This window comes from Capricornis sumatraensis, chromosome 21 (assembly GCF_032405125.1).
Source record: "Capricornis sumatraensis isolate serow.1 chromosome 21, serow.2, whole genome shotgun sequence".
In the NCBI taxonomy this organism is placed as follows: domain Eukaryota; kingdom Metazoa; phylum Chordata; class Mammalia; order Artiodactyla; family Bovidae; genus Capricornis; species Capricornis sumatraensis.
Window position 1 is genome coordinate 23,268,913 of NC_091089.1, and position 22,861 is coordinate 23,291,773.

A 22,861-nucleotide genomic window follows, 5' to 3' on the forward strand; every position below is an offset into this window, starting at 1 on the left:
GAAAGAACAGGACACAGAGTCTTAGGGGACTGTCACAAGGCTCTCGGGACATCTTTTGCATGGTAGCCAGGGGCCATGAGTATAACCATGGACCAAAGCAAGACAGATGACAAGTTCATTGGAGAAAAAAGCTTCTTTAGTGTGGTAAGCAGACTGAACCCCAAGATCCCACCCCCTGGGGTAGAGGTGCTGTACAATCCCCCACCTTGAGTGTAGGCAGGACACTCTAATGATTAGGTGACATGACATTATAGGGCAAAGGTGAAGGGGCATTAAGGTCCCAAATCAGTTAAGTCTGAAAAGGGGGAGAGTAGCCAGGTGGGCCTCACCTAATCAGGTGAGCCATTAAAAGGGGGTTAGCCCTTTTCTGAGCATAGAGAGCAGCAGAGACATTATCCTGCTGGCCCAGAAGAAGCTGCAAGCTGCCACGAGTCCCACAGCTGCAAGGAAGTGAGCTCTGCCAACAACCACAAAGGCTTGGAAGGAAAATCCAAGCTCCAGACGAGACACCAGCCCTGGTTGACACCTTGACTGCAGCCTTCTGAGACTCAGCAGAGGGCCCAGTGGGGCGGTGCCTGGGCCCTGCCCCCATGGAAACTGCGAGATGGTAAGTCTGTGACAGTCCAAGCTGCTAACTTTGTGATAATTTGTTACATGGCAATTGAAAACTAACATACTCAGAAACTCCTGTTAAGATTGATCTACCAACAGCTGGAGTTAGAACAATTTAATGATTCCCTTTTCTTTTGGTTCTGTAGGCCTTCCCCTTCGTCTAAGATATTTATGGCAATATGAGAAATTTCAAAGTGGCAACCAAGAGACAAAAAGATAACCCAAGACAGAAAAAGCCAACTTCTTTTTGGATTCTGCTTCTCTTTGTTTTTAAATTTTATTTATTTTTATTGGAGGATAATTACTTTACAATATTGTGATTGTTTCTGCCATACACCAATATGAATCAGCCATAGGTATACACGTGTCCCCTCCATCCTGAACCCCTTCCCACCTTCCTCCCTACCTCATCCCTCCTAAAAGAAGGATGATATTCAGATCAGGCCTCTGCTTAGAGATGGAAGGACACTTGGGGTGATTTACTCAAAGCCCCTTATCTTATAAATGAGGGGGATGAGGGTGGGGAGGTAGCAGGAAGTTACTAAATAATAACTAATAAAATCCTGTGCTCAGACCTGCTCTTCCAGTCTTTGTGCTTTCTAAACAAACTGCTCTGGCCTCGAATTTCAGATGCAGAGCTCCACTCCCTGTTTATTTCACTATTATTGCATTTCAAAACTATTCTAAACATGTCAACTTGCCTTGAAAGGAAAAAGACCAATATTTTCTTAAGGATCATCTCATGGTACCAACTTCTTTTAACACTTCTATTTTGGGGCTATTAATATTGGAAAGAAATATCTCTGCCCCTAACCCGAATAATGGCTATTTCCCTTCTATGCTGAACAAAGAGGATATAACTCACTGCCACTGAGACCAGAAACTACAGAAAAATAGCTGCAATGCAACAGTTGAATCCATCAGGAGCCCCAGCAAGGACACTGAACGGAAGGCTGTGAACTAGTCAGCAGCTGTGATAAATAAACAGGTGCTCACACTGAAGTGACCAAGTGTGCAAGCATACATGGGTGTCTGCAGGTGCCAAGCAAGGTGGTCACCGCTGGGTTAGCAGACAGCAGTCCACTGACCTAACCTAAAAAGTACACACCCACCCAAAGAACCTTCTCATCTGAACAAGTCCATCTTTTGTTTTACTGAAAACTCTGCTGCTGCTGCTGCTGCTACTGCTAAGTCGCTTCAATCGTGTCTGACTCTATGCGACCCCATAGACGGCAGCCCACCAGGCTCCCCCATCCCTGAGATTCTCCAGGCAAGAACACTGGAATGGGCTGCCACTTCCTTCTCCAATGCATGAAAGGGAAAAGTGAAAGTGAAGTTGCTCAGTTGTGTCTGACTCTTAGCAACCCCATGGACTGCAGCCTACCAGACTCTTCCACCCATGGGATTTTCCAGGCAAGAGTACTGGAGTAGGGTGCCATTGCCTTCTCTGACTGAAAACTCTAGAACTTGTTAAAAGATGAAGAGAAGGAGGGACCTCCCTGGTGGTCCAGTGGTTACCAATCCACCTTCTAATGCAGGGATGCGGGTTTGATCCCTGGTTGGGAAGGAAGATCCCACATGCCGCAGTGCAAATAAGCCACGTGCCACAGAAGAGAAGCCTGCGCACTGCAAGGAAGACACAGCACTGCCAAATAATGAGCAAGCGAGCAAGAGTTCATTACTCAGTCGTGTCCGACTCTTTGCGACTCCACGGACTGAATCCTCTGTAAATGGAATTCTCCAGGTAAGAATACTGGAGTGGGTTGCCATTCCCTTCTCCAGGGGAATCTTCCCGACTCAGGGATCAGACCCAGGTCTTCTGCATAGCAGGCAGATTCTTTATTGTTTAAGCCACCAGGGAAGCTCCAAATAAGCCAAATAAATAGTAAATAAATAAAAGATGAGGAAGAGGAAAATGGTGACATAAAGGCCAGGCCAGGGCTAATGACCAGAGGTGCCCTGACTAACTGCTGACCTGCCCATCACAGGTAAGCTGACATTCAGTGTTAGATCCAAAACTGTCTACACAGTAGTGCGGGGTGGGGGCAGGGTAGGGTGGGCACAGAGAGAGGCCGCTGGTGTCTCCTCAGCATCCAGTTCCCCTCCTTTCTTCTTCCCTTTTTTTCCCTGCAGAGAGTCAATCAAGATTCTGTCAGTCCAGGGGGTTAAATTCCTAGAACTAATCCCCACTGCCTTTGCAGGCCCAACCATGATGGCGCAACCTAATTAAACCATTAGGTCTATAGAACCAGACTCAGGGAGTCCTTGCTCAGTAAGAGGCGCAGAACTGAGGGTATTGAGAAGTCATCTGCATGTTCACGGTGAAAATGGGGGCTTGAGCCACATCCAGATGCCACCCCCGCTCACGTGTGGCCATAGGGGAGCTGGCCTCCCATCACAGTTAAAGACAGCTTGTCTCTCCGTCCACACAGGGAGGGAGCTGTGCAGCCCAAAAGCACACACTCACCTGTTTTCAGCAGATTCTCTAACATGTTCAGCAAACTCTGCCACGCTCTCACCCCTCCTGGGCCCTGTCTTCCCATGTCTACACTGACACTCATGGCCAATGTGCCTACTTCTGGCAAAGGTGGCAGCCACTCCATAAAACTGTGAGCAGATGTTTCTGGACATCTCTACTCTCAGATGACTCTCGGTTCCGTTCAGTTCAGTCACTCACTCGTGTCCGACTCTTTGCAACCCCATGAATCGCAGCACGCCAGGCCTCCCTGTCCATCACCAACTCCCAGAGTTCACTCAGACTCACGTCCATTGAGTCGGTGATGCCATCCAGCCATCTCATCCTCGGTCGTCCCCTTCTCCTCCCGCCCTCAATCCCTCCCAGCATCAGAGTCTTTTCCAATGAGTCAACTCTTCGCATGAGGTGGCCAAAGTACTGGAGTTTCAGCTTTAGCATCAGTCCTTCCAATGAACACTGAGGACTGATCTCCTTTAGAATGGACTGGTTGGATCTCCTTGCAGTCCAAGGGACTCTCAAGAGTCTTCTCCAACACCACAGTTCAAAAGCATCAATTCTTTGGCACTCAGCTTTCTTCACAGTCCAACTCTCACATCCATACACGACTACTGGAAAAACCATAGCCTTGACTAGAAGGACCTTTGTTGGCAAAGTAATATCTCTGCTTTTTAATGTGCTATCTAGGTTGGTCATAACTTTCCTTCCAAGGAGTAAGCGCCTTTTAATTTCATGGTTACAATCACCATCTGCAGTGATTTTGGAGCCCCCGAAAAATAAAGTCTGACACTGTTTCCACTGTTTCCCCATCTATTTCCCATGAAGTGATGGGACCAGATGCCATGATCTTCATTTTCTGAATGTTGAGCTTTAAGCCAACTTTTTCACTCTCCTCTTTCACTTTCATCAAGAGGCTTTTTAGTTCCTCTTCACTTTCTGCCATAAGGGTGGTGTCATCTGCATATCTGAGATTATTGATATTTCTTCCGGCAATCTTGATTCCAGTTTGTACTTCTTCCAGCCCAGCGTTTCTCATGATGTACTCTGCATATAATATATAAGCATTTGAATGCAGAGTTCCAAAGAATAGCAAGAAGAGATAGGAAAGCCTTCCTCAGTGATCAATGCAAAGAAATAGAGGAAAACAACAGAACGGGAAAGACTAGAAATCTCTTTAAGAAAATTAGAGATACCAAGGGAATATTTCATTCAAAGATGGGCTCAATAAAGGACAGAAATGGTATGGACCTAACAGAAGCAGAAGATATTAAGAAGAGGTGGCAAGAATACACAGAAGAACTGTACAAAAAAGATCTTCACGACTCAGATAATCATGATGGTGTGATCACTCACCTAGAGCCAGACATCCTGGAATATGAAGTCAAGTGGGCCTTAGAAAGCATCACTACGAACAAAGCTAGTGGAGGTGATGGAATTCCAGTTGAGCTATTTCAAATCCTAAAAGATGATGCTGTGAAAGTGCTGCACTCAATATGCCAGCAAATTTGGAAAACTCAGCAGTGGCCACAGGACTGGAAAAGGTCAGTTTTCATTCCAATCCCAAAGAAAGGCAATGCCAAAGAATGCTCAAACTACTGCACAATTGCACTCATCTGACATGCTAGTAAAGTAATGCTCACAATTCTCCAAGCCAGGCTTCAGCAATACGTGAACTGTGAACTTCCAGACGTTCAAGCTGGTTTTAGAAAAGGCAGAGGAACCAGAGACCCAATTGCCAACATCCGCTGGATCATGGAAAAAGCAAGAGAGTTCCAGAAAAACATCTATTTCTGCTTTATTGACTATGCCAAAGCCTCTGACTGTGTGGATCACAGTAAACTGTGGAAAATTCTGAAAGAGATGGGAATACCAGACCACCTGACCTGCCTCTTGAGACACCTATATGCAGGTCAGGAAGCAACAGTTAGAACTGGACATGGAACAACAGACTAGTTCTAAATAGGAAAAGGAGTACGTCAAGACTGTATATTGTCACCCTGCTTATTTAACTTACATGCAAAGTATATCAGATGACACTAGGGGCCCCCTTCCTGGTTTCTCTCAGACCTTGTCTTGCCAGGATTTTTGACAAGCAAATCTTTACAGTCCCTCTCAAGGGAGAAATCTCTGTCTTAGCAAGCATTCTATTTTCCTTTCCCTGGGTTTTCACTTATTCCATCAAATCCTTCTTGAGGGATAAAACCAGGGTAGCGAAAGCCTATACACGAGTGTTCACTGCAGCAGGAGCATTTGTGAAAGTTAAAAGCCGTGGACACCGAAATCTCTTCAGTGGATGAACAGCTAACAAACGGTGGTGTATTTACACAATCGAACACGACACAGCAGTGAAAAGGATCAAACTGTTAATACACCTAATGACAGAGATGAATCTCTAAGGCACTGTGCTGAGTGAGACAGGTCAGCCTCAAAGAGTTACATCCCACATGGTTCCCACGTTTGAAATAATAGAACTACAGTAATGGAGAATAAGTCTGTGGTTGTCAGGGACATGAATAGGGGTCAGGATGTCACTACAGAAGGATAACATGAGTGTGAGATTTGGGGGAGACATGGAGATGTTCTATATGCTAATTGTGAAGGTCATCCATGACTACATATGTTTTAGAACTTCCACAGCTAAATACCAAAAGAGTTAATTTTACTGTATGATAATTTAAAAAGCCATACAGTCGAATCCAAAAACAAACGCTCAGTGTGAATCCCATCAGGTTACTCACCCCCAGGCGCCGCTAGAATAACTTTCAGCCCCAGGGCTCCCTGGTGCCGCCTTCCCTGAATGCTCCAAGCCAGCCCCACAGTGCCACCTCTTGTTAATCATGTCCCCACCTGCCTCATCTGATTCTACAAGGTGATCAATATCTGAGCTCCCAAATTGGGGGAGGCCCACTGAGAGGACTGCGGCTGGATTGGGACAGGACTCCACACAACTTCAGCTTGCAGGGTGAGAAATGCTTCATTGGTGATGCTCGCTCAGATCTACTGATGACATGGAGGGGAGGGGAAGAGCTCGGGGGGCATTAGTCTGGATCCTGGAAACCCCTCATTAATGTGTCTGTTTAACCAAGGGAGTAGACGTCAGTCTCAGAGCCCTGAGCAGGCTGGGATTTCGTACCCTTGTTTTGTCATTTGAATTCCATATTATTAGGCCCTCTTCCATTTTATTGAAAGAAAAGTTAGAAAAGCAATACAATTTCCCAGATTTCAGAGTCTGCATTTTTTCCAGACCCACATTAGCACGTCAACGCATGATGATGTTTTGGGTCTCAGAGGACGTTACACACCAGAATGATCAATGTGACTAAAATTCAGCAAAAATAAACAAACCCAGTATGGGTGCCTGCTGATCTTTCTGAGGAAAGGATGGCACCTGGAATCATGTCCTTGGAACTTTCCCTTGGGCCAGGACTAACAAATATGGGATGGAACTGCCAGAAGAGAAAGAGTAAGCGAGGAATTCCTGGATGTTGGAGGCCATATGGTGCCAAGGAGAGTGACACGCACTGGGTCCTGGCCAGCGATTGGCAGCAGAAGCCCAAGTCACATGGCTGCCGCCAGGGTCATTCATTACAGAGCCAAGCAAGGCCTCCACGGCTAAGTGAACACACTGCCCAAGAGTGAAATTGCCTTTCTTTTTTTTTTTTGCTGAATTCAGTGTTTTCCAATACAAGGTCAGTGACTGAAAATGACAGGAAATAGATGACCTTCATCTTCAAAAACCAACAGAAAACTGCTTTCAAATTGCATGCTAAATCAACTCACAAAGAGATTTGCAAATAAAAACTGAGTTCTTAGGATTATTGTCCAGAAAGGGGGTTTCCCACCAGGACTGTAGGAAATGTCCCATGACCTCATCAATAACTGGCATTCAATTAAAAAACAATCACTGCCCACGTGACCCAGAGAAAATGGCTTGCTGTTTAACTACACACTTCTTTCAAACTTAGTAGGATTAATGTCATTCATTTGTTGACTGGGGTCATACTACTGGGTTGGCCAAAAAGTTCGTTTGTGTTTTCCAGAAAAATCCAAACCAACTTTTGTGCCAACCCAATATACTTAGGATAGTACCCTTTTCTGCCCAATTTTTGGAAATGAATTCCAAGTTTGCCACGTGCCTTTAGTTTTTATTGGTGGTTTTCATCTTGTAAACATGACTATTTATAGTTTAATACAGTGAAACATTTTACTCCTTTTCTTTGGAATATTTTTGACTGGTTATATTATTAGGTGGACCTTCACTGGCCAGAGACCAGTTGATTCTCACCTCTGTTTCTTCTTATTTTTCTACAGTTTGGTGTGTTACATTGAACTTTTCAATCTTTCCGAAATTTATTTTGCTACACAGTCAAAGCACGTTTTTGTTTATTTCCACTCAGCAAAACCTCTCTTGGTCATAAATGGCGCTGACTATCCCTGTGGATTTCAATTGCATGCACATTGAGGTCTGTTTCCAGCCCCTCTGCTTCAGCCATCTGCCAAGGAAAAAGTCAGGACCACATTGTTTTAATCCTTAAAGTTTACACAACATCTTAATACCTAGTAGAATTACTTCTCATAACTACGTTGCTTTCTACCGATTCATACTTCTCTCAGTTCATATTTCTCCAGGTATATTTCAGCAAGAGAGTCTCAGTCCTTTCTGAAGAACTAACCATCACTGCAGCTGGTCCTTAGGCTTATACCTGGCACCCCGGGGAGTACAAAGGCAGGGCCTTGGGGTGGCTGAACTGCTGTCTGGGGTCCGGGGTGAAGATAACCATCTCACCCTCCCTCAGTTATTAATAAGGAAAGGCCAGGGCACTGAGGGAACCCCAGTCCTGAGAGCGGGCTGTCCCTGGTCAGCGTGGGACCCACTGTCAGAGCACCCCTCAGGACGGACACTGAAGACAGCTGCTGCCCCACGAGCTGACGACCTGGGAGGACGCGATGGGCGGAATGAAAGCACAAGGTCAGGGCACCACCATAGGAGAGGGTGGGATCCTCCCTCAGGAGCCCTTCCCTGGCCCCACAGCCAGAATTCAATCAGCTGTGGAATAAGAGTGCTTGCTTTTCTGCCCGAGCGTGAATCATCTCCTTAGAGTAAAACTTGTTCATCTATATTCTTAAGGAAAAATGTTAAGGGGACATCTCGATAGGAAAAGTGCCATAAAAGTCTTGCTACCCTCTTTCTGGTTTCACTGGAAAAGCCAAAGTCTAGAAACTTGGCAGACAATTTGGGCCTTCACATGTATGAACACCAGCACACATGCACACACGCCATGCATGTGTGTAAAGGGTCTGCTCTAATGAAAAGGCATGCTGAAGCATGTTCCAGCCACCAGCATGGGGGTGTACATGGTGCGAGCTTCTTCAGAGGGTAAATTTTAGGCTTCCACGTGTACTAGTTCCCTTGGGCTGCTATAACAAAGTACCACAAACTGAGGGGCTTACAATGACTGAAATTAGGTACGAAACTTGGGAAACTGTAAGCTGAAGACCAATTACATGGGCCACAGAGGCTGCCTGAACACTGACTGTCTCTCCAGATGGATCTCTCTGTGCTTCTGGGGGTAAGGCTGGCCGAGCCATACTGTGGGACCTCGATGAAGGTGAGCACCTTCACGGGCTAGACGGCGGGAACATCATCAAAGCCCCACGCTTCAGTCCCGGTCGCTCCCGCCTCGGTGCTGCCGCGGGCTCAGCATCGAAGATCTGGGAGTTGGAGGGCAAAGTCACTGCAGGTGAACTGGAGCAACAAGCTTTCAGGACCAGCAGCTGGACAGAGCCACCCCAGGGGACCTCTCTGGCCTGGTCTGCTGGTGGCCAGACTGTTCGCTGGCTGCACGACAACCCAGTGTGAGTGTGGCAGGTGGCCTTCAGCACCCACTAGAAACACGGCAGGGCTTTAAAAATGAAAACAAAACATGGTTTTGGAAAGATTAAAAAAGGTGTCAGCTGGGCCGTGCTACCCCTGAAGGCCCTAGGGGAGGGCCCTTCCTTGCCTCATCCGGGACTGGCTGCTGGCAATCCTCAGCATCCTTGGTGGTCCTCGGCTGGCGGATGCGTCATTCCAACCTGCAGCCCTGCCTTCAAAGGCCGCCTTCCTCATGGACGAGTGTGTACGCTGTCTCCCCTCTGTGTCTCCCCTCTTCTTTCCTCTTCTTATAGGACACCAGTCCTACTGGATTAGGGCCCACCCTAAGGACCTCATCTGCAAAAATCTCATTTCCAAATAAGATCACATTCACTGGCTCCGGGGTCAGGACTTCAGTGTCTTTTGTGGGAGACACAATTCAACCCACAGCAAACATCAACCAACCTTGTTCACTAAAGTCATCGCGTAAACCAGCAATTCTGTGTCGACCCCATCCTTTTCGTCCAGGATTTCCATGATATTTGACCAGGGTGTGACTCCTATGAATAAAGCAAAAATCATGAGAAACAGCAATTTGGGACTCCTTATCCAACTCACATCACAGTTTATCCAGACTCATTACCCAATGACAGGAGCGCCTTTCACCAAATTTCAAAGCATGACTCTGTATATCCTTCCAATGAGATGATGAAATGCCATGTCATCCTTGTCTACTTGAAAATGTATATTCCTCATGTCGGATACCTATCAGTTTGCTTGAAAAGTTCCCTTTATACTAAATAGGCAATTAAAAAAAATCCAATTATATGCAGCTTTTTTAGACCATGCATTTTACTCTCTGAGTATGGAAATGTTCTGGAAGTACTCTGTGTGTGTGTCCATCTCCTGCAAGGAAAGAGGATTCAGGAGAGCTTTACAGTCAGTCACTCAAGCAAAGGACTCAAAACAGTAACAGTGAAACATCCATCTAGCAAACATTTCCAGAACAGAAGTATATTATCTCTATTCTATCAAGTCACAAATACTATTTTAGGCATCGACCAGGTACAAGGAATTGGGTCTCTAGAAGGTGGCCCTCAGAAGGTCTACAGTCAAATGGAACAGTCAGGCACAAATGCAGAATACATGTCAGCACAGGGTAAAAGCAATTAGAAGGCAAAGCACTTAGCCACGCCTGTCACTCAACGAGGGTGGTCTTTTGAAGTGAGATGGTCGAGGAGGGTTTGGTGTAAGAAGTGACTCCTCAGTGAGACTGGTGGGGGTACTCATGGAGGTTGTCCCATGGCTCCAGGGAGGGAAGGAAAACCCTCCATGTTCAGGATCACTAGGCCAAGGCCACAAAGGGGACACACACCCTGACATGATTTCCTGTGCTGGGGATAAACATCTGCAGCGAAGTGCTGCCTTGCCCTTGGCATGGTGGTGTAGAACACGCAGCTCTTTCTTGGTTTCTCTATAAAGATCTCAAAGGGATATTGTCTATTTTTGTTGATAAAAGTAAATTCTGAAATAACCTAAAACCACTGGGCTTCAAATGCTGATTCTTGGGTGGGTTATATCAGAGCTGATTTCCTGGTCTTGTGAACAAAAGCTCCCCCAGGGAAGTGATGGCATCTGTCTTGTCTCTCTGCCCTTGGCAGAATGCCCAGCACATAGTAGGTGCTCAATAAAATGTCTGCTGACTAGTGAATGGGGACCTCTGAGAGGGTACAGGGTGGCTTTAAACTGGGGTAGTCTTTAAAGAGCCACAGGGTTCACTGCACACAGTAAGGAGATAAGATAGGAGAATTTAAAAAGGATGAGGCACCTACTGTACAACATGAAAGACACAGATAGAATTTCAGGTCTGTTGGCGATCCCAGCAAGGGAACAAAATGCCTTTTCCTTTGGGTTAGTCGCCCAGTTAGTCCAAACTAGGAATCTATGACTAAGCTTCTATAACCCCTTGTTACTTCAAACACAAAAGCATGATCCTTTGTGTGCTAACTGCTGTATTATCTTCTTGCTGATATTTATCATCAAACTGTCTTGAAGTCCACACCTCTTCTTCACAGTCCCGCGAAGTAACCATTTCTGTCCTCAAGATAATCAGTGTGGTCAGTAGGTCTCATTGTCCGGGTGTAGGTCAAGCTTTCTAAATGCCTCTGCTTGTGCTAATAAAAGGGCAACTTCCGTCACGCACACTCACACCCAACCTCAGTACAAAACATGAAAACATGAGTTCTACATGGGTAAAGAAAAGCCTGTACAAGAGAGACAGTACTGATGCAAAGAATTCCCAGTGGGACTCAGAGGCCCCGAAATGCTTCTTGGTTGCTTACTTTGAAGCCAAAGATGTCAAACGGGGCCTGTGGAAGGAGAGGAAAGACGCAATGGCAAGCATCCCAGAGAGAGACAGGTGAATGGTCTATTTCCTCTCTCTTTCTCTCTCTTATGCAGACACACATATCTATGCACCATTATAATGAAAGCATTCAAACAGGGTCTTCATTTAATTAAAAAACATATTCGGGGCTCCTCTGGTGGCTCAGTGGTAAAGAATCTGTCTGCCAATGCAGGAGACACGAATTTGACTTGATCCCTGGTCTGGAAAGATTCTACATGGCATGGGGCAACTAAGCCCGTGCACCAAAACTGCTGAGCCTGTACTCTAACACCACCCAGGAGCCACAACTACTGAGCCTGTGCTCTAACAACACCCAGGAAGCACAACTACTGAGCCTGTGCTCTAACAACACCCAGGAGCCACAACTACTGAGCCTGTGCTCTAACAACACCCAGGGACCACAACTACTGAGCCTGTGCTCTAACAACACCCAGGAAGCACAACTATTGAGCCTGTGCTCTAACAACACCCAGGAAGCACAACTACTGAGCCTGTGCTCTAACGCCCAGGAACCACAGCTACTGAGCCTGTGTGCCGCAACTACTGAGCCTGTGCTCTAACAACACCCAGGAGCCACAACTACTGAGCCTGTGCTCTAACAACACCCAGGAAGCACAACTACTGAGCCTGTGCTCTAACAACACCCAGGAAGCACAACTACTGAGCCTGTGCTCTAACGCCCAGGAACCACAGCTACTGAGCCTGTGTGCCGCAACTACTGAGCCTGTGCTCTAACAACACCCAGGAGCCACAACTACTGAGCCTGTGCTCTAACAACACCCAGGAGCCACAACTACTGAGCCTGTGCTCTAATGCCCAGGAGCCACAGCTACTGAGCCTGTGCTCTAACAACACCCAGGAGCCACAACTACCGAGCCTGTGCTCTAAGAGCACCCAGGAAGCACAACTATTGAGCCTGTGCTCTAACGCCCAGGAACCACAGCTACTGAGCCTGTGCTCTAACGCCCAGGAACCACAACTACTGAGCCTGTGCTCTAACGCCCAGGAACCACAACTACTGAGCCTGTGCTCTAACAACACCCCAGAGCCACAACTACTGAGCCTGTGCTCTAACAACACCCCGGAGCCACAACTACTGAGCCTGTACTCTAAAGCCCAGGAACCACAGCTACGGAGCCTGTGCTCTAACAACACCCAGGAACCACAGCTGCTGAGCCTGTGCTCTAACAACACCCAGGAACCACAGCTGCTGAGCCTGTGCTCTAACAACACCCAGGAACCACAGCTGCTGAGCCTGTGTGCCGCAACTACTGAGCCTGTGCTCTAACAACACCCAGGAGCCACAACTACTGAGCCTGTGCTCTAACAACACCCAGGAAGCACAACTACTGAGCCTGTGCTCTAACAACACCCAGGAGCCACAACTACTGAGCCTGTGCTCTAACAACACCCAGGAGCCACAACTACTGAGCCTGTGCTCTAACAACACCCAGGAAGCACAACTACTGAGCCTGTGCTCTAACGCCCAGGAACCACAACTACTGAGCCTGTGCTCTAACAACACCCAGGAAGCACAACTACTGAGCCTGTGCTCTAACGCCCAGGAGCCACAACTACTGAGCCTGTGCTCTAACAACACCCAGGAAGCACAACTACTGAGCCTGTGCTCTAACAACACCCAGGAACCACAGCTACTAAGCCTGTGTGCCGCAACTACTGAAGCCCTCATGTCCTAGAGCCCATGTCCCCCAGCCCATGTTCTGCTCAAGGAGAAGCCCAGGCACCGCAACTAGAGAGGAGCCCCACACCCCGCCACTACAGCAAAGCCCACACAGCAACGAAGACCCAGCACAGGCAAACTAAATAAATAAAGTTTAAAGAAGACATACACAAAAAGTGTTCTTTAGTTATAATATCTGATTCCCTTTTTATTATTTAAGGATTTCGAGTCTGGAAATTTGCATGTAATCAGACACTACTGGGATACATGTTCACTATCTTTTGACTGTTTGGGGACCAGAAAATAAGACATTTTTAGAAGCATGAAGGGGGAGGTGAGGACACCTTCTAGTCCAACACAAATGCCTTGTCAGGGCTCCAGCTGGCCTGCATCAAGCACCAGCAGTTGTACCTGTCCCAGGAGCCCGCGTGCCAGAACTAAATGGTCCAGTTCACTGCTGCCCCCATCCACACCTTCACTGCTCCATATGGGGTTTCGTGTGTGTATGTGTCGGTAGCAACTAACACTTTCCCTGGGGCTTCCCTGGGGGCTCAGATGGTAAAGAATCTGCCTGCAATGCAGGAGCCCCAGGTTCAATCCCTGACTCTGGAAGATCCCCTGGAGAAGGCAATGACCACCCACCCACTCCAGTATTCTTGCCTGGAGAATCCCATGGATAGAGGTTACAGTCCATGGGGTCACAGAGTTGGACATGACTGAATGAATATGTGTGGTAGGGGGTGGCCCTGTGTTAGAATCATAAACCACATGACCTTCCCCCTTCACATAACAGAGAACAAAATTGAGCCCCAGAGTAGTGGAATGAACAGAGGCTCAGGGGAGGCATGTAAACTGGTGAGATGACATCCACCCTAGCGGCTCACTGCGAGGTGTGCCGGAGATATGGCGCTTTGACGCCTCTCCTGAGTGCGGATGCAGAACATCAGGGGATGGCCACTTCCTTCATCATCATTGTTCATCTCTCTCCAACTCCACCTCCAGCACCGGAGTGGGTATAGGATCTATGACAGCCTGGTTTCTTTCTGATGTTTGAAGGCATACGATTGGCACTTAAATATTTGTTAAACAAATAAATTTTATATGAAAAACACTTAGAACGGTGTCTGTTGGGTGGCAGGCACTTGGACAGCAGTAGCTGTCACTACAGTGAAGGTGGTGGGCAGGGGACACCCACGCTGCCCACCCCAGGCCTGCCCCTCAGGCTTCCTGGCCAGGCCCCCTCCTCCCAGCAAACCACATCACCCCTCTCTCAACCCAGAATGAATAAGCACAGGATAAACTGCTCAATACTCTTGTCCTCTTACTCTCTTCCAAGTCTCTGTATTAAACTCCAAAGAAAATAAAATATTTTGCATGAGGCCTTATATGTATTTGAGTTGGTCTAACACTCAAACACAAGGTCCCAGTGGCATGTTCCATGTCTTTCATTGTAGGGGATGAACACTTAACGAATATACTTCTGCTCGAAATAACCATGGAAACAGAGCCTGGGTTCCATGCACTCTAACCTCCACCATGCTTTGTGCGGTCTTCACAGAGCAATGCACCCCTGAGCACGAGTCAGAGCCAAGATGGCTTGAAAGGATGTCTGGATTCCCCACCCACCTCCCCAGCTCCGTTAATCATGTGTGAGACACATGTTTAAAAATTATGTCATATCTCATCACCTCACATTCAAATGAAAAACGGCACCTCTTCAAAAGCAGTGCTGAACCAAATTAGCAGGACTCAAGATTTATGACTGAAATTTCAAAATAAGGTACCCCATCTGGTCACTTACCCGCACCCTCTGTCTGGGAGGGAAACCCAAACAGTCAGAGGGGGGGGCACCCTGCCCAGGCGATTCTCGATCAGTTTCCTGCTAATCACTAGTGAAGAAGTCTTTGATGATGGCAGAACGACAAAGCAACACCTTCCCATGCGTTTCCATGGCTGCTAACTGCCATTCTCTCTTCCTGCCTGGCCCTATCCACTAGGAAGGGAAAGTGACTTGAAGACGTGCCAGCAGTCTGCACAGACAGGTATGACACTGAGCCATGCCTTAGAGACTAACTCAAATCCATGGTTTCATTCTAGCACCTGAGCCAAAGTGCCAACTGCCATGATCAAATGGGGCCCTTTTAATTTTCATTAATTCATACATATTTATTAGTCCCTATGATACACCTAAATCCCTCAGCTTTTATTGCTGCTCCCTAACTGGCCCACTGTTGGCAGAACAGCAATTTGTCCATCCATGCTCACCGATGAACCTTTCCCGTTAACCCATGTGTGGGATGTGTTGTTTATACAGCAATCAGAGGAATTTGTTCTTGGACAACTTCATGTGGTAGTAATTTCTGAGAACTTGTGGCTCACTTGTTGATTTTCTTTGCTGATTCTTTAAACCTACCATTTTTCATCATCCAAAAGAATTCCTTTCTACTAAAAAGGTCTGTACATTAACATGCCCATTCTCCAACCTAACCTCCAAAAGAATGAATCCAAAACCACCTTGAGGAGTCACATTTATGGCAGATTTATAAACTTGTGTAGAAATGGATGTACTTAGCTGGCCCTTGGTCACCTCTGGCATGTCCACCTACTCGCTCATCCAGCTGAGAGGGACTGGAGGGCAGCTTCTCAACCTGCCAGGTAGAAACACACCTGCAAGTTATGCTTCCCCCTGCAGAACAGCATGATGTATTTATGTGTCCAATTCCAGCACAGAGTTCAGGAACAGTTTTACTGGCAGTAATATAGGATGGTGTTACATGTATGTGTTATAATGTCATGGCCAAGACCACACATGTCATAGAGAAATATGTGAATGAACCACACATGATAAGCTAGGACCGAGTTTTTCCATCAGTGGGGATCCTGTCTGTCCTCAGCTGCTAGTGCTCAGTAGCAGCCAGATGACAATACTTGCCAAAAGCTTAAGAAATTTCACTGGGAAAACCATGAGGTTGAGAAAACAATCCATTCCCTGTTATGACTTTATTTTTATAAATTGGGAAAGAGCAGCCATTGCTTTGTCTTGGGGGAGAGAGTACAGCTGAGTGTACAGCTGGGCCTACAGGTGGAGACTTGTGGGTTGGGTGCACTCAGGATCACTCCTCTATCCCAAATGGTCTCTACATGAGATATGCAGTCTGAGGAAGGAAGCTGCTGCTGCTGCTAAGTCGCTTCAGTCGTGTCTGACTCTGTGCGACCCCATAGACGGCAGCCCACCAGACTCCCCCGTCCCTGGGATTCTCCAGGCAAGAATACTGGGGTGGGTTGCCATTTCCTTCTCCAATGCAGTAAAGTGAAAAGTGAAAATGAAGTTGCTCAGTCGTGTCCGACTCCCAGCAACCCCATGGACTGCAGCCCACCAGGCTCCTCCATCCATGGGATTTTCCAGGCAAGAGTACTGGAGTGGGGTTCCATTGCCTTCTCTGGAGGAAGGAAGCTATGAGCTCCCAAACCAGTGAAGTCAAGGGAGAACCTCCAGGTCATAAGAAGGTTATCTCCTTTAACATGGCCCACATGACAAGGGCCCAAGGGTTACCTGAAATTTAGGATAGGAAAATGAAGAGCCTGGTAATTATCCTAAAGTAACTCAAAGAGTTGGAGAACAGAGTATGAATCTTCCAAGGATGAATGAAAGGATCAGCTTCACTCTTTTCCCAAACACCCACCTTTGACCCTAAGCCATGGACTGGCCTTGGGAAAGCCCACCCTGGCTTCTGAGTCATTGGAAGCCTTCATTAGGATTCTCAAGGGGTCCCCTTGACATGCTTTAGGCCACGAGGGTCTTCATGGTCATGGTTCAGATAGGCTGGCATCAACCTTCTAGACTCATAGCCCCTGATCACACACTAGGACTGTCTCTGTGGCACACGCACACACAGGCCTACAGTTGCCTCCCACCTGCAGTCCACCATGCTAGGGACTGACATCTGCCTGTGTGTTTGTGGGAAAAATGCAGAATCCCAGTTCATGGTCCTGGATGGCTTTCATTAACTCATATTCAAACTTTCAAAGCAACTAGGAAGCTGCTTTCTTTCATCTTTGCATTCAGTCCTGAATGTGGGTCTCTGATCAACACTGAGTCAGAGACAAGTGGTTTGAATCAAAGAAGGCTATTTAGGCATCTCATTTGTTTTCATCAGTTGTCCCTGAGCTGACTTATACATAAACATGTGTGTCCATACATACATACATACACACACACAACCATACACCAACATGTTAACAACAATTCCATCTGGTGAGACTACAGGTACATTTTTATGGTCTTCTTTACACTGTTTTTTTTTTCCAAATTTTCTACAGAGTATTTCTATTATAAAAAGAAAATAATTAATGTTAACAGGTTTTCGTTCTTGTTAGAGTCTTTGTGGGGATGACAATATTAATAAAAATGTCCTACTGAGGAACAAAACCTAAGTATTTGTTAGTCACTTAGTCGTCTCCAACTCTTTGTAACATTATAGACTGTAGCCCACCAGGCTCCTCTGTCCATGGGATTCTCCAGGCAAGAATACTGGAGTGGGTTGCTATGCCCTTCTCCAGGGGATCTTTCCAACCCAGGGATCGAACCCTGGTCTCCTGCATTGTAGGCAGATTCTTTACCCACGGAAGCTGTTTTAAAGAATAAAACAAAAGAAAAACCCATTTCAGAATCAGACTTCACAATATTAAAGGGGACGCAGCATGTCATGCTGTAAACCGAATCCAAAGCTCATTTGTCAACAGGTGTGCAGGCCGGCAGCAGGCCTTCCTGCTGTGGGTCAGCCAGGTGCTGGGACACCCAGAGGGGACAGGCACCCCACTGTCCAGCAGGACACACACTCCTGGGAGAACAGGCACAGCAGAGATGAGGGGCACGCGGGGCTTTGAAAGAATATGCTCATCTGATCCAAAGCAGGGCGGGCCTGGCGCAGACTGGGTGGGAGGTGGGGGTGGCGGGTGAACAGGAATGGGACGTGAAGGGTCGGCCCTAACCGGGCACTGGGGAGCCACCGGCAGGTTTCAGACGGAAAACGACGTGACCAAACTTGTGCTTCAGAAGAAGCCTCCAGTAGCAGAGAGGCGGGTAGCATTTCAGGGAGGTAAAGGATGCCCAGTGAGAGATGGTGAAGAGGATGCAAGGGAGGGAGGATGTTTAAGGAACATTGTGGGGTGAAAGCCAATAAAGCAGGTGGGAGGGAGCGGAAGAGACGAAGGAGCCAAAGGGACTCCAACAGGATGGGAAAAGAGAGCGAGCTGGCTCTGTGCGTTCAGTTGAGGTGGCTGAAGATGGAGCATAACGATAAGCTGGAGTCTGACCTGTCCTGGGTCAGCTAGAGGTGCTTTTCTTTCCCTGTTCCCTCCTTCACCTAATCTTTATACATGCATCCTGAAACATCTGTTTCCTGATGTCAGAAGTCCACACAACGGGAATTCTGTTCCGTTTCAATTGTGCCTTGAACATGGAAATAAAAAGTGGAAATCCTACATGAGACTCTTACTTGGATGACATAGCGAGCGGGGATCACTCACCCCTTTTTGTGTCCACAGCAGAGATGGCCTGAATCAGGAGAGGTGCATTGGACTCCGAGTATTCCACAAAGACCAGCAGCAGCTTCAGGGCTGTCTTCACCACCAGGCGGAACTGCAGAGACAAGACACAACCATCGTGTGGCTGCACACACACCGGGGGCGTCTGCAGCCTTTGTCCTGATGGCAACTGGCACCCAGCTGCTCTTCTCAGCAATTATGCAGATTCCTTCACCAGACACCTCAGAAGGCAGGTGTCAGTATTACCCCCATTGCACAGATAAGCAAACTGAGGCCCAGAGTCCCTGACTCAAGATACCACAGCTAGAAACGGAACCAGAATTTGAACCCAAGGCCTTTGGCCCCAGGGCTCATACAGGTTGTCTGTCAACACAGGAGGCGGCGGTTGCCGGGTCAGTAACTTCGTTTTAACCAGCCTAGATCACTGTGATGTATTGCAATCAAGTCTCATTTTTTTTCTGATGAAGAAGCAGGCATGGCAGGCTAAATGACTCGTCTGAGGCTGCAACAGGATGCTTGAACCAAGTCCAGGTTCTTAAAGCTGCACAGGGAAGGCCATCTGGGGCCTTACCCCCACAGTCCTAGGCCCAGAGGACTGCACTCGTGAGGAGCCACACCCAGCCCAGGGCCCCTCTTCATGTGGACTGAAGGTCGCTTACCTGGAGAAATGCAGCTGCCACTGAACTCTAACTCACTTAGCCGCCGGGGGTGGGGTTTTGGGGGTGGGGTGGGGTGGGTTAGGGGGTGGGCTGTGGCAGCCTGGGGCTTCCAGCTCAGCCCTCCACCCCTCCCCACAGGCTTTGCTGCTGCAACCTTGACTCATGTCTCCTTTCCTGCACCCCATTTCCTCCTTCTCAAAGAAAATCACACACACCTTCCTCCTGGAAACAGGTTCAAATCCCCCTTCTAGGAAACAGCACACCTGCCTCAGGGTTGCTCCTCGGTGGGGGGCCCAGCAGGTGGCTAGCCAGTGCCCCCTGCCTCTGCCCCTATCCCACAGGCAGAAAGAGCTCTCCTGGGGAGAGGGGCTGCTGTGCATGGGGTCTGCGGGGCCGGAACCACACCTGGGCCAGAGTGGCCTCAGTGGTGTTTGCACGTGGAATGAACGAATCACCCAAGGAGCAACCAATCAGCCCACATGTGTTCTCCCACGCCCATGGCTGTGGAAAACCGGCTCCAGGCACTCCACCAGCTCTGCTGCCAAGAAAGGCCCAGGGACTCCTGCAGGCACCTCCTCACATCAATATATTAGGGCCAGGTGTGGACTTTAGAGGGGGACAGGGTGAAACCATCACCCATCCCAAGTCATTTCTCCAAATTCATGACCCCACCTCTCCCCGTCACCCCCTTGTCCTCTGTCATCTTGCCTAGTAAACCAGCTGGCTTTTCCTTGATTCCATAGCTCTCTCCAGCCAGAGCCATGGTTTCCAGCTCCCCTTTATAAGAAAATCGCTCAAAAGAGTTGCCATACTCCCCGATCCCCCTTCTCCAGTTCCCATAGACTCCTCAACCCAATCTGACAGAGCTTCTATCTCCAAGGCACAGATTAAATTACTCTCGTCAAGGTTGCTGATGGCCTCCATGTTGTCCAGGCTTCCCTGGTGGCTCAGACGGTAAAGAATTTGCCTACAATGCAGGAGACCTGGGTTCGATCCCTGGGTCAGGAAGATCCCCTGGAGAAGGAAATGGCAACCCACTCCAGTATTCTTGCCTGGAGAATTCCATGGACAGTGGAGCCTGATAGGCTACAGTTCATGGGGTCACAAAGAGTCAGACACTTTAGTGAGTGACGAACACTTTCACTTTCCATGGTGTCCAGCGGTTACTCTCCTAGGCTCATTTTAGCTCAACTCTCAGCAGCACGTGACAATCAACTGCTCCCCCCAGAAACAATTTCCTCATGACATGGCTGGCTACCATCTCCTACCTGGGGGGCTACCTAGTTGGCTCCTTCTAAGAAGCTCAACCTCCAGGTGTGGGGAGGCCTCAGAGTTCACTCCCCACCCCTGCTCCCTTGCTACACACTCTGTCCAGGTGAGTTCATCCAGGCCCTTAATGTAAATCCCATTTATGACTCAATGCTCTTCAGACCTGGCACCTGACCCCGCCACTCTTATGGGCCCTCAAGTTCAATGTAGCCCAAAGAGAACCCAGGATTTGCACTTGTGCTCATCCTGTCCCACCACCACTTCCAGAGTGTCCCTTCCACAAGTCCACACCTCGGGACAAGGCCCCACCATTCACTCACTGCAAATGGGAGCCACCCTGCCCTCCTCCCTCCCAGTTTCACAATGACTCCATCCATCAGGGCTGTCGACAGCTATCCCTGCCCTGACTCTGCCCGCAGCTCCCTCTCCCTGTCCACCTGAGACCACCGTGAGAGCCTCCTCAGTGCTTCTGGGCTTGTCACCCTGAAGCCCTTTCTCTAAACGTCAGCCGGAGTGACCCTGGCACTCTCAACGCTCCACTGGCTCTGCATTCAGGGTGGGGTCCAGCCCTGCGAGCTTTATGTCAGTACCAAGCTCTCCATCCTCATCCCCTGTCCGCCCCTTCCGCCCAGGGCGCTCCCATCAGCCACCTCTCTTTAGTCATGTGACCGTGTGTTTTTCACGTCCTGAAGCTTGTGCCTGACTCACGTTTTCTCATTGGCTATTCCCTCACCAGTCACCACAGGACTGGCCTTTCCTTATCTTCCAGGTCTAAGAGATTTCCCCTCATGGGAAATAACCTTTCTGACAACTTCACCTGAAGGAGCCCCTTGGTCACTCACGTCACCCTGTTCTGTTTTCTTCACGTCCTTTATCATGACCTGTAACTGCTACATACACGTTCACTCACCTGATACACGTGTCACACCTGTTTAGAGCAACCAGTCCCTTCCCCAGGGGATCTTCCCGGCCCAGGAATCGAACCGGGGTCTCCTGCACGCCAGGTAGATTCTTTACCAGCTGAGCCACCAGGGAAGCCCCAGAGCAGAGGCCACCTAGTGGCGGAGATGCTGTTTTTTCTGACACACCAGAAACTGCATCTGCCTCCAAGGGGCTGCTGGGTCAGTACTGAACATGGGCAGGCCGGAGTGCCCTCTTCACCAAGGCTTGGCCTGCAAACCCAACCACTAATGTGTGTGGAGCCAGTCTCCTCAGCCCGCTCCAACCCCCCACTCTACCCCAGCCCTCAGCAAGGCTGGGCCCACCCTCCCAAGTGCAGAGGACAGGCAGCGCCTTGGGCTTCCATCCGTCCGCCCTGCGACATCCTTATCAAAACGGGACCTGAGTTCTGGCGAGGGCTCTGAACTCTCTAGAGCACATTCACCTTTTGTCACCCACGTCCTACATTCTCCGTTCTCCCTAACTGGGAATAGACTAAATCCCAGAGCATTTTTCTCCGCAACTACAAGGTGGGGAGGGGGAGGTGGGTAGGAGAGGAAGGCATGGCACAATGAACTGTGCTATCTTGGTACATGTAGAGCAGAAAAAATGTCTTCAAGTAAATAAAACAACCCAGCAAGCCCAGGCTTGGCGCCCTCCTCAGTGGGCGGACTGTTATTATGTGGTTTAAGCCTCCTCGGTGTCTTCGTGGGAAAGAACCTGGCTGCTGCCCACCCACGGCCCCATCAGCTGAGCTCAGCTGGGCTCCCTCCTGGGCATCTCTGTGGTCACGGAGCCTTGGCTGACAGGGTACCCAAGGACCCACTCTCCCTTACAAGGTTCTCTAAGTAAGAAATCACTGTTTTCTCGGGAAGTCTTCTTTCCCTATTAGTCTCAACATGCCTGTTCACGTCGTCTTCTCCTTTGCTATGAAGGCTCTGCTTAGAGATCTGTTGCCGTTGTAACTTTATTATTTTTAAAAAAACCCTTAAACTCTTCTGAGTCATGATTTTAGGCTTCTATGAATTTGGCTTCTACTCGATCTAAGTTGATGTTTATGTGTGTTTGGAAGCCTTACTATGTAAAATTAATCACAAACATATTATATAGTTAAACTACTTTAGAAAAAAGAGAGCATTAGCACATTAATTTAATGGAAATGAACAGCACTAATTGCTAGCATGTCCCAACTAATCATCAAAATACAACCAGCACAGTTCCTCTTCTGAAATACCTCATTAGCATTGCTGTACAGACTTGAAAGTTAATAAGAATTCCTGACTTCAAAAGATTTCTACCCCAAATGCTCATTTTTCCAGAATTCACTTAATTTGATGCCCTCAAGTATCTGGAATGCTATCAAAACCCTCTAAAACTTTGGAACAGCCACAATGGAGGCCACACAGCCATTCCTCCAAGT

The 22,861-nt window shown here is 48.2% G+C and overlaps 1 protein-coding gene across 2 annotated transcripts in view; it reads right to left on the reverse strand.

The window, feature by feature from the left end:
• Nucleotides 1-22,861, reverse strand: part of FHOD3 (formin homology 2 domain containing 3) — a 529,299-nt gene that overhangs the window by 172,420 nt on the left and 334,018 nt on the right. For both annotated transcript variants that reach the window (XM_068993855.1, XM_068993854.1), the window contains exons 7-8: nt 18,557-18,668; nt 9,405-9,499 (exon numbers count right to left, since the gene is read on the reverse strand). In XM_068993855.1, coding sequence (XP_068849956.1) covers nt 9,405-9,499; nt 18,557-18,668 — 207 coding nt within the window. The remainder of the gene's footprint in view (nt 1-9,404; nt 9,500-18,556; nt 18,669-22,861) is intronic.